At 48.7% G+C, this 10,963-nt stretch overlaps 4 protein-coding genes across 4 annotated transcripts; 1 reads left to right on the top strand and 3 right to left on the bottom strand.

The window, feature by feature from the left end:
- Positions 1–123: 123 nt before the first annotated feature.
- On the bottom strand, positions 124–5,130 carry BDV27DRAFT_12164 (DNA-directed RNA polymerase III core subunit RPO31). Its single transcript, XM_032065411.1, has 2 exons — positions 4,672–5,130; positions 124–4,595 (listed from the first exon to the last, which is right to left on the bottom strand). Exons 1-2 carry the CDS (start codon positions 4,764–4,766, stop codon positions 347–349), a joined length of 4,344 nt encoding a protein of 1,447 aa, XP_031926093.1. The 5' UTR covers positions 4,767–5,130; the 3' UTR covers positions 124–346.
- Positions 5,131–5,166: 36 nt separating this feature from the next.
- On the bottom strand, positions 5,167–7,399 carry BDV27DRAFT_130579 (GTPase GUF1). The gene is made up of 2 exons (XM_032067449.1): positions 6,564–7,399; positions 5,167–6,510 (listed from the first exon to the last, which is right to left on the bottom strand). Exons 1-2 carry the CDS (start codon positions 7,295–7,297, stop codon positions 5,247–5,249), a joined length of 1,998 nt encoding a protein of 665 aa, XP_031926092.1. The 5' UTR covers positions 7,298–7,399; the 3' UTR covers positions 5,167–5,246.
- Positions 7,400–7,501: 102 nt separating this feature from the next.
- Positions 7,502–8,784, top strand: BDV27DRAFT_12153 (spindle checkpoint protein MAD2). The gene is made up of 8 exons (XM_032065388.1): positions 7,502–7,630; positions 7,687–7,712; positions 7,762–7,787; positions 7,846–7,884; positions 7,936–7,964; positions 8,014–8,159; positions 8,217–8,290; positions 8,340–8,784. The coding sequence occupies exons 1-8, from the start codon at positions 7,582–7,584 to the stop codon at positions 8,623–8,625; spliced, it is 675 nt and encodes a 224-aa protein (XP_031926091.1). The 5' UTR covers positions 7,502–7,581; the 3' UTR covers positions 8,626–8,784.
- A 71-nt stretch (positions 8,785–8,855) lies between these two features.
- On the bottom strand, positions 8,856–9,983 carry BDV27DRAFT_165729 (DUF218 domain protein; the record flags this gene model as incomplete). The annotated part of the gene is made up of 4 exons (XM_032074009.1): positions 9,879–9,983; positions 9,617–9,724; positions 9,462–9,513; positions 8,856–9,386 (listed from the first exon to the last, which is right to left on the bottom strand). The coding sequence occupies exons 1-4, from the start codon at positions 9,974–9,976 to the stop codon at positions 8,856–8,858; spliced, it is 789 nt and encodes a 262-aa protein (XP_031926090.1). The 5' UTR covers positions 9,977–9,983.
- Between the last annotated feature and the right edge of the window lie 980 nt (positions 9,984–10,963).

The following is a 10,963-nucleotide window of genomic DNA, read 5'->3' as shown; positions in this document are numbered from 1 at the left end:
ATGAGATCATTGGGGTGGGGCGCGCATCTGTTAATATAACCCGATTCGGTAAGTGATTCCCTACATGTTCTCTACACAGGTGCTGTACACTACAGTGTACTATACACTACACAGTATAAGGCCGATTATGAAATACATATCATCGTTTGATTCATATGGTAACAATAACACGTAGTCAATAGTACAAGGATGGCGATCCCATCCACCACTACCTGAATATCGCTAATGCGCAAAACATGATGAACAGCCAAAAAGACAGATGCACACTGATATATCCAACGCCGTGTGATGCACTTTTATAAGTAGCAAACTGCCAAACCTATTAGCACTTTTGAATATTACACTATCACGCCCGAGCTTTCTTCTTCGGTTTGAGGGGAGCTTCGCAGACGTTGTTCCAAGTGTCTTCAAAGGTGGTCTTCCTGGCTCCGATCTGCCCTTCGAAGAAATTCATCCGACGGACCACTTCCATGGCACCGGTTCCTAGAGACACCGTTTTACCCATGATGATACACTCCGAGACACCCTCGACAAGGTCGGTACGGCCTGCTCCACCAGCGTCGAACAGATGGTCGGCGGTCTTCTCGAAGGAGGCCAACTGAAGGACAGAGTCACGCATCTTGGCAAGACCGAACCGTGTAATACCCAGAACTTCACCCTTGTAAGTCATGACATCAGCAAGAAGCTGCATGTGTCGAGGATCAATGTCCATGTCCTTCATCACCTCACTGATTTCACGAACAATGGTCGTCCGGGCGGCTTCTATACCCAGGACTTCACGCATCTCCATCACGTTATTCGTAGATGTGCGAAGACCGTCAACACCAATTGTGTTCATACATGCCCGAAGACCGTATCCTTCCACAAGGAGGGTGTTGGTAGTCGACGTGTCATCCGTCCGAATAATCGCACGGTAGGCTTGAGGGTGACCGAGAACCTGGATGTCGGGAAGTAGGCGCTTGAGATGCTTCAAACGCAGGAAAGGATCAGCACTCGTCGCGGCAATTTCCGTCTTCGAAAGGCCGAGCTTGCTGGCAGGATCCACATCCATATGGATATGGATATGTGACCGCTGGCAACGGAACTTCAAGTCATCGGACTTAAAGCGTCTATGGTTCTTGATGGCAGCAAGGATATCATGGATCTTCAATTCGAGCGCCAAGTCTTGGATGGTCTTCCAGTTAATCTTGACGGTGATGTATGCCTCTTTGCCAGTCCAGGTCTCTCGGACATAGTGGGTGATATCCCTGAGATATGTCTTCTCGATACGTCCCTTCACAATCCGAGCCGCAATGACATTATCCTTGGTTACCAGTTCACAGGACACGACCGGCGTACTAATTTCCTTTGAAGCGTTGATAATTTCCTTAATACGGGGGACACCCTGAGTGATACTCATACCAGCGACACCAGCAAAATGGAAAGTCTTCAAAGTCATCTGAGTACCGGGTTCACCGATAGACTGGGCACCAACAGCACCCACTGCATGACCAGGCTCCACCTGAGCCTTCTTGTATTTCATCAAACATGCAGAGATGAAGGTCCTGAGCGTCGTTTCGGTCAACTTGCCTGTATGGTTCAAGCCCTGCTGACTCCTCTCATCAGAAGGATCAATGTCACCGCCTCGGGAGATCAATTTGTCCGCCTTTGTGGAAACATATTGCTGGATAGACTCGAGGAAGTCGCGTGCACTTTCGAATTGGTCAATGCCGTGGTTAGACCGGTCCATGTAGCCGAGTTCAACCTCGAGCAGATCTTTCCGGACCAATTTAGCGCGCTCCTTTGAGAGCATCTCCTCACACACTTCCATGATCTCTGCGGGTTGCAAACTGCGCTCGTCATTATCATAGGTGGTTGCTTCAGAGTGAATGAATGTCCGATCGAAATGAACAGGCTTCGCCTTGCCCTCCATATCCACGGGGTCCAGCTTGTCATCACCATACTGGAACTGAACGATATGGCCGGAAGAGTTCCGCACAGTATCATCATACCGTGAAGAGAGATCTTCCAAGGACTTCATCAAACGACGCGACATGTAACCAGTTTCGGCGGTTTTGACGGCCGTATCGACCAGACCTTCACGACCGGACATGGCGTGGAAAATAAACTCATAAGGCTCTAATCCAGAGAAAAAACTGTTGCGGACGAAACCCTTCGAAGGAGGCTGGCGAGCATTCTTCGGGAAATGAGGCAGAGTTCGATCTTGGAAACCGTCCTGCACACGTTGACCACCAATAATCTGTTGACCGACGAGGGCAACCATCTGAGACACGTTGATACTTGAACCCTTGGATCCAGACGTAGCCATGATCAAAGGAGAGTTGTACTTGCTGAGCTGGGCGATACATTCGTCACCGGCCTGCTGACGGACCTTACTGAGAATACCAGAGAGCTTATTCTCCATAGTCTGCAACTCGTCACATCCAGGGAATGTCTCCAGGGTACCCGCCTTGTATTGGGCAATGACTTCGTCACACTGTGCATATGCCGTTTCGACCAAGTCATGCTTTGACTGTAGTAGCTTCTCACTTGGGTAGACGTCTGTGATACCGATGGAGAAACCGATGTTTGAAAACCAACGCGCGGATAACCTCGACAAGCGATTCATGCCCTCTGCTGCTGCTGGAGGACCGAAATCTCTCAGCATGACATAAAAGACATTGTCCTTCTTTCCGGAACCAATAGTAGCTTTGTCCATCACACCACACATCACCTCCGAATTACGAATCACGAGCCACCCGTCTTTCGGGTCCAAATCTTTCGGGCGGCCATCCTTCGGGGGCTTGTACTCTCTGCATGCAGCATCCAAGTTGACCATCACAGGATCGTCCTTGTTTGGACGCATGAGAATATTGAAAACTTGCTTTCCGGTCCAAAGCATCTGTGGCTTGAGCACTGCGGGTGGAGGAAGGTCGAAGCGAGTTTCCGGGCCAAGCATGTAGAGGCATAACTGCGTGAACGAGCGCCGATCGAAGAAATTATCCTTACTACTCAAGATGTACGCAGCACTGATGAAATCTTGGATGGCGGAAATAATGGGTTCACCGTTCTTAGGCGTCGCCAGGTTGTTTTTCACACCCATCAACTCCATAGCTTCAGCTCTCGCTTCTTCAGTCTGAGGTACGTGCAAATTCATCTCGTCTCCGTCGAAATCGGCATTGTATGGATTACAGACACACTCGTTCAACCGGAAAGTTCTGTGAGGGCGGACCTTGGCGAAGTGGGAAAGAATACTGAGCTTGTGAAGAGAGGGCTGACGGTTGAAAAGCACAATATCACCGTCCTCGATATGGCGCTCGACAACGTCTCCCTCTTGCAGCTGATCGGCAATCATGTTGAGACTACCGTACTTGAGGAAGGTCTTGAAGGTTGAGCCTTTCTTGACAAGGTAGTTCGCTCCTGGCCACTTTTTGGTTCCGTTCCGAACTCTCTGCTGCAGCTTCTCCTTGTTGTACCGTGTGACCACCTCGGGATAAGTCATGTTCTTCGCCACTAGTTCGGGAACAGCGACTTCATCGACTCGCAAATTCGGGTCAGGCGAAATGACAGTTCGACCAGAGAAATCAACACGCTTTCCAGACAAATTACCACGGAATCGTCCCTGCTTTCCTTTCAGTCGTTGCACAAAACCTCGTATAGGCTTTCCCAAGTCTGCCTTGTTCAAGCCAGGAACGTCACTGTTGATATAGACCGCAATCTGAAGCTGCATGTAGTCCCAGCATTCCATGATAGTCTGAACGGGGGCACCCTTGAGTAATGCGTTCTTAAGATTGATGTTACTCTGGACAATGTCACCCAACTTGGCAGTCAGGTCATCCTCGGTGGAGGAAGCGTCCTGGCCTACGGAAGGACGGATACACACAGGGGGTGCAGGGATATACTGCCAGAGAAACATTTCGGGTCTGGCTTCATTCGGGTCCAATCCCAACAGTTCGCAGTCCGTATCGGAAATTCTCTTGAAGAGGTTCAGAACACGCAAGGCATTCATATCATCCTGCGCTTTTTTGTAATGTTTTTCAACTTCCCCATTATGGCTCCTAGCTTCCTCGAACGATCGATCGAAAACAATCTTGCTAGGGGGCGGGATCTTCTTCATAGAGGTAGAGGCATTGAAGGCACGGAATTTATCGTGCGTAATTTTGAGCGCGCTTGTTCCAGCCTTCTTGACTACACCGTTGATGGCACCGCACACATCACAATTCCGAGTCTTACGGCAACGCTCGTTGATGCGCTTCGCTATTTGTAACCTCCTCAAATTATCCAAACCCGGGCGTCGCATTTCACGGAGAAAAGCACGGCGTTCTCCTTCTGGGAGCAAAATGTGCGAACATTCTTTGCAAATCTCCTGCAAGATGGTGATGACACGCTTGAAATACCCTACATGGAACGAGGGCAGGACGAGTTTCACGTGGCCGAAATGACCGTTACAGACTTGAAGGGCACCACCACATGTTTGGCATGATGCGGTTTTGCTCGATACACCCATGCGCGAATCGAGGGGGCCATGGGCAACAACCGACCTATCACGATCGAGGTCAAAGAACTTCCGGTCGGAGACCTCGACTACACCTTGGCTGACAATATCATCGTTGGACCTATATGAGTCACGCGCGAAAGGGTCAGCCATGGTCATCAAACAACCCACAAGCGATCCCCGGCCAGGGTTCTTACAGAACACCAAATTTTAGTTCCTTGATAACTTTAGGAGCACGGTCAATGACCTGGGCCTTGCCCAGGTCGACCTGCACACCTTCCGGAGGCTGCATCACGCCTATCAAGAGCTGAACATGGCAGGGAGGCAATAACTCAAAGAGATGTTTTGTAAAGCGCTGCGGTTAGCGCACAACCGAAAAAGGGGCTTGCCAAGGTATAAGTAGGACAGTAGCACCCCGCTAAACCGTGTGAATGACAGTTGCACAATCCAAAAGGTCAGGGACACGGATGAAAGAGAAACTGCAAGACATCACCGCGGCGGGGTCGGCGACGAAACTTTTCTGCGGCCAAATTGAAAGCTTCCGCAGGCCCCTCCGCTGCACCGTCCAATCAGCATCAATCAATGTTGTGCTACATCGCTTACGTAAACATTCAAATGCTCAAGGTTCCAAAACGGGTAATCATATTAAATAGCTAGGTATCCATTGGACCTCAGGTGCCGGGCTGTAATATCCAAGATACTGTGTATAAATAAAATGGTCTGAAGAGGTATAATACAACGAGTCATAATGTACAGTCTTTCGCGAAGCAGTCTATTTCGACAAGAAATTTTGGAACGCTTTTTGTTCAATCACCACGTTTCCGACAGCCCTGAGCCTCTTCCGGCCTTCTTTCTGTTTCTCCAGGAGCTTCCTTCGTCGACTGACATCGCTTGCATGGAGCTTGGCCAGGACATCTTTCCGATACGGCTTGACAGTCTCTCTTGCAATGACTTTGCGTCCGACAGCAGCTTGGATGACCACCTCAAAGAGCTGTCGGTCGACATGCTGCTTGAATTTTGTCACCCATTTCCTTCCCAGTCGTTCGATTTGACTATAGTGGACGACTCGCGCCACAGCATCCACAGGGGCTTTATTAACCAACAGTTGTAGTTTCACGATGTTGCTTGGCTGCCAAGCAGACTCCTCGTAGTCTAGAGTAGCGTAACCTTTGGTAGATCCTTTGAGCTTTCCGAAGAAATCGTCGACCAACTGTGCCAGAGGCAGTTCATACTTGAGAATTACTTGAGTCGACGTAAAGTACTCAAGGCTTTTCTGCACGCCTCGGTTCGCTTCACACAGCTCGATCGCCTTTCCAAGGTACTCATCGGGGAAAGTTAGGGTGGCAAGCACGTAAGGCTCATGGATCTCCGCTACCTTAGATCGCAGATCATCCTCCTCGGGAAAGCGAGCAGGGCTCGTAACAATCTCTTCGCTGCCATCTTTCCATATTACCTTTACCGGCACGGAAGGAGGCGTGATGATGATGCTGGCACCGTGCTCCTGGCGCAAACGATCCTCGAAAACGGAACAGTGGAGAGTCCCAAGGAATCCCAGTCTGAAACCTGCACCTAAAGCTTCGGAAGATTCCTTTTGCACTGTTATGCTTCTGTCATTGAGCATAAGCTGGTTGATGCTATCCTCCAGGTGCTCGAAATGGTCCGCATCCACGGGATAGGCAGCGACGAAAACCATAGACTTGGGTTCTTCGAAACCAGGCAGAGGCTCCACAGCTTTCTCAGAACCAACTTTGGTATATGTATCGCCAACCTTAGCTTCCTGGCTCCGTTTCATACCGGGGTTGAAGAAGATATAACCGACTTGGCCAGCTCGCAGAACGGTCTGTGAGGTCTCGGTGGGGTACATGATGCCAACTTCACCGACATAATACTTAATGCCCGTTGCGAACGAGACAAGCTGGTCTCCTGCCCGGACTTCGCCATCGAAGACTCGAACTAAACAGATAACACCCTTGTAGGAATCATACCAGGAGTCGACGAGTAACATTCGTAAGGGCTTCTGAGCATCACCGACAGGCCTATTGTACAATCAGCACTGAGTTACTGTAGTGGTTAAATATGGTATACATACGCAGGGATCTTCTCCACCACAGTAGGAAGCAATTTTTCAACATTCAGGCCCGTTTTAGCAGAAACCATCACCGCATTTTCTGTGTCCAGTTCAAACGACGTTTTCATCTGTTGGAGAGCCTTCTCCGGTTCGGCCGATGGCAAGTCTACTTTGTTGATGACGGGGATCAACTCTAAGCCCTGCGCGAAAGCGAGATAGAAGTTTGCGACAGTCTGTGCCTGGATACCCTGGCTGGCATCCACCAGAAGCAATGCTCCTCCGCAACTGGCATAACTGCGCGAAACCTCTGCACGAAAATCCACATGTCCTGGTGTATCAACAAGATGCAACAGATAATCCTCTCCGTTATGGTTATATATCATCGTACATGTTTGTGCCTTCACAGTGATACCTCGTTCCCGTTCGACATCGAGTTTGTCTAACACTTGTTTGTTCGATCCCGGCTGGATGGTGCCCGTGAGTTCGAGTAGCCGGTCGGAGAGGGTACTCTTCCCATGGTCAACGTGCGCGACGATACAGAAGTTACGGTATCGGTCGATCGGGATCTGCGCGATTCTGGTTTCAAGATCGGAGGCGGGTTTGCTAGCCGCTGCTCTAGCTCGCGATGCCAGCTGGGCCGAAGTAGTGAAAGACCGGATGGTATTATAGAGGCCGGATGGCGCCTTGGGAAGGCTTGCCGCCGGGCATTTCGGCCCTGCGCTCAGCCATCTGGCTAACTGCAGGCATCCTCGCATTGGGAGGTCTGCAATGGCATGGGAATTGTCTCTTGTCGAATTAAATGTCTCGCACGCTGACAGTGGGAATTAATTGGAAGTGCTAGTTTTGCGGGCAAAAAAAGTGCGGCTCTGCGGAGAAGACGATTGGCAGGCGGTCGATTTCGACGTATCGAATTAAATTAATTGCTGCGGCGACTATCGGAGTAAACAAACGCTCTCTCTCTTTTTCCACCACTTCTCTCGCCAGGAACAACGACGCCTTCAACTCACGCATCTATCCATTACCGTCAAATTTATTCACCATGTCAGCCACGAAAGACAAGTCTAAGGTTCACAAATTGTCCCTGAAAGGTGAGGATCAAACACGAGCAGTTTATAAGGGAGATCAGGAGCTCATCCCTACGTAGGGTCGTCCAAGCTCGTGGCAGAATTCGTAAGGCTCCCACCTATTGTTCGTCATCCAGACATACTAATTTTATTAGTTTGAATATTCTATCAACTCTATCCTGTAAGCCCGCGCTTTAGGTGAATCATATAGGGCCATTTCCACTGACCCTGATCTCCAGGTTCCAACGAGGCGTATATCCTCCAGAAGACTTCACAACGTAAGTTTCTGGATAATCAGTGATTGACTATTTGTGTCTAACTCATTACAGTGTTAAGAAATATGGCCTCAACATGCTTAGTTAGTTGGCCCGACGTTTCTTATTCTTCGCATCCGCTGACGGACCCAGTTACTTCCGACGACCAGGTCAAGGCCTACATCAAGAAGATCATGTCGCAGTTGAATAAGTGGATGATGGGAGGCAAGATCTCCAAACTTGTTGTAGTCATCACAGACAAGGAAACTGGGGAGCACGTGGAGAGATGGCAATTCGATGTAAGAGACTCTCCCATGTGGTGGGTACAGATTTCGGGGGCTAACGGGAGATTGTAGGTCGAAATATTCGGGAAACGCAGCAAGAGTACAAAGTCCCAGGCTTCTGGTGACAAAGAAAACGCTGGCCCAGAGTATGCCATTCTGATCCTTAGCATACATACATCCGCTAATTTCTTGTAGGAACGCCGACCCTCAAGCTCCGGTTGAGAAAACAGAAAAAGAAATTCAAGAAGAAATTCAGGCAATTTTCCGCCAGATTACCGCTTCGGTCACCTTCCTCCCTGTCCTCGACGGAGACTGCACATTTAACGTCCTCGTGTACGCCGACGCCGACTCAGAGGTCCCAGTCGAATGGGGTGATAGTGACGCCAAGGAGATCAAGAACGCAGAGAAGGTCCAGCTCAGGAGTTTCAGCACGAACAACCATCGTGTAGAGACATTGGTCAGCTATCGTCTTGCTGACTAGACTACCCTACTATCGATTGCGGTGTTTTCGGAAGGCGTTCAGGATGGAAGACGATAGGCTCAATTCTGCATATTTCGGTGCTACTTGTGTTTCGTGTTTTATCATCGGCAGCATATCAGTAACGACTAATGAATATGCATCACTAACATGGTTCCAAAACATCTATGAAATCGCACGATATCTAAACTATCACGTTATAAATACCCTGATCCCATAGTATCCCGCCAATACTAATACCAAGGCAACTCCCCCATCCTCGAAAACCACTCATTCCCGCCCATACCCCCATTCCACCTCACCAGCTCCTCAACTACTTCTTCCAATCCCACATTAACAAAAAGACCCTCCTCCATACCTTCCACCCACCCCCTCTTAACTCTCTTCTCCTTCAACTCCCCCAAAACCCCATACCGATCCCTCATCCACAACCCAATCCCCCTCTTCTCCTCCCCCTCAATCAAAGAAGCCTCAGACGTCACCTCCTCGGGCGGATTAATACCGACAACAGCGACTCTACCCTCGTCTCCAGACCCCGGCACAATCGGAACCAACCCAATCGCAGGAAAATGATACTCCATGAACCGTCTCCGCTTGAACTCGTGCGTCATGACCGTCACCCGCGACGGGTAGACACCCGTATAGAATTTAAACCGGAGTAGAGAGAATAGTACATTCTGGTAGGAATCGGTAGCATGTGTTTCGGGTATGATTTGGGCGGGCGGGATGGCGTAGGAGAAGTAGTTGTTTTCTTGGGCGAGGGTCTGTGGGTTAAGTTTAGATATTGTGTCTCCTGCCTTTTTTTTTTTTTTTTTTTGTATCTTGGGGAGGTTGCGTACCAGGTAAGATTCTCCTTCTGTTAAACTCGTACGATCTTTCTTTGTTGCGCCTCTGATGTCGTAAATCGTTAGTGGTGTTCTACACCTCAACCCGAACAATGTATATACAATCCGGGCAACACAAGCAGTTGAAAAGAGAGTAAGGATATATATACCCCGAAAAAACAAGCAATGCAGCTGGATCATTTGCCAACGCTTCTAGACCAGCTTTTACGTGAGCTGTAAATGTAGGCGTTTCTCCCTTTTGAAAGGGTTCTATGAGCCTATTGTGTTTTTGTTGTTAGGTATGTCTATAAGTTGTTGTATGTATATATACACTTGTACTCGGAAGTAATAGGTGGGTATGGGGCACAGCGACAGCATAAAATCAATTACCCTTTGCAGTACGAGATAGAAAGCCGTAGAGTAGAGACTTACCATTCATCCTCAGAGATGCCGTGTGTTGGTCCACCAAGGTATATGGCATGACAGCAGACGATGATGAGATGGTTGCAGTGGGATGGTATACTATGCATAATTGCTTGTATCTGAGCGTAAGTGTATTGTTATGGGATAAATGTTTTGGTTGAATTAGGCTTGGGGTTTATTTTACAAGCATCCAATGGAAGCCCCGAGACTTACCTGGATTAACCCTTATCCGACTCCAATCCATCCCCAATACAGCCGAATACTATAAATACCCAGCCCCATAGATATCTACTAAAGCCCTATGGATTTAAGATTTAAATCTATACCCAACCCACATATTAAGACTATCAATGGGAAACTTGCCAAAAAACAATCGGGTCCAACCCGCGGGTTTTGGCAATGTCTAGATGTGGGTTAGCCTATTAAAAGCCTGGCCTGGCGCTGGGTTGGGGGAGGAGAGGAGGGTATGAAATCTTAAACCCCAAACCCAACCCACGGACCACACTCTATTGTCATTCAAAAACAACCCATCCTTTGTGACGAACAAAGTCATTGTTGGTAACCTTGTCTGCTCAGACTGAGGAGGGCGTTGAAGTTCACCCCTGGCTGATTCGGCATCCAATCCGTAGCAAGCAAATAGTACCAAAGCTATTGCCCTGCTGGTTTTTTACCCAACATGGGGTACATTTGTAGCCCAAGTCGAGGAGAACGCTTCAGGGGAGAGAAAGTACAGAGACCGAATTCCCTCAACAACAATGAAAGTTCGACATACAACAATGATCGCTATGCCAATCAGCGCCAAAGTGAAATACCATGGTTTGGTGATATCTGTTGCACGGTCGCCATGATTTGCCATCAACCATATCATATTGAGAGCCATTGGCAACAGAGCAGTGAGAAACGAAGAGATTCTCCATATAAGTTTCTCAACGTCTGTCGGAAATGGGAAGTTCCACGCAAATAAATGAACACAGCCAAAAACAAGAGCGCCAAGACTAATACCCAAGTAAATATAGTTCTGTGTTTTGCGGCTGACTTTCACAATGTCGTCGTTCCGTGGATCAGCAACAAATGGAAAAGAATTATATGGGATG

The sequence above is a fragment of the Aspergillus caelatus genome, assembly GCF_009193585.1.
Source record: "Aspergillus caelatus strain CBS 763.97 unplaced genomic scaffold BDV27scaffold_125, whole genome shotgun sequence".
Classification (NCBI taxonomy): Eukaryota; Fungi; Ascomycota; class Eurotiomycetes; order Eurotiales; family Aspergillaceae; genus Aspergillus; species Aspergillus caelatus.
The sequence above is the reverse complement of the archived record's forward strand: the minus strand, read 5'-3'. Positions and strand labels throughout refer to the sequence as shown.

Coding starts and splice junctions, on each gene's coding strand:
- BDV27DRAFT_12164 (XM_032065411.1), bottom strand. CDS start 4,766: ATGCAGCCTCCGGAAGGTGTGCAGGTCGACCTGGGCAAGGCCCAGGTC. Junction 4,596..4,671: donor GAACTAAAATTTGGTGTTCT/GTAAGAACCCTG, acceptor TGACTCATATAG/GTCCAACGATGATATTGTCA.
- BDV27DRAFT_130579 (XM_032067449.1), bottom strand. CDS start 7,297: ATGCGAGGATGCCTGCAGTTAGCCAGATGGCTGAGCGCAGGGCCGAAA. Junction 6,511..6,563: donor GTGGTGGAGAAGATCCCTGC/GTATGTATACCA, acceptor ATTGTACAATAG/GCCTGTCGGTGATGCTCAGA.
- BDV27DRAFT_12153 (XM_032065388.1), top strand. CDS start 7,582: ATGTCAGCCACGAAAGACAAGTCTAAGGTTCACAAATTGTCCCTGAAA. Junction 7,885..7,935: donor CCTCCAGAAGACTTCACAAC/GTAAGTTTCTGG, acceptor AACTCATTACAG/TGTTAAGAAATATGGCCTCA. Junction 8,160..8,216: donor TGGAGAGATGGCAATTCGAT/GTAAGAGACTCT, acceptor GGGAGATTGTAG/GTCGAAATATTCGGGAAACG.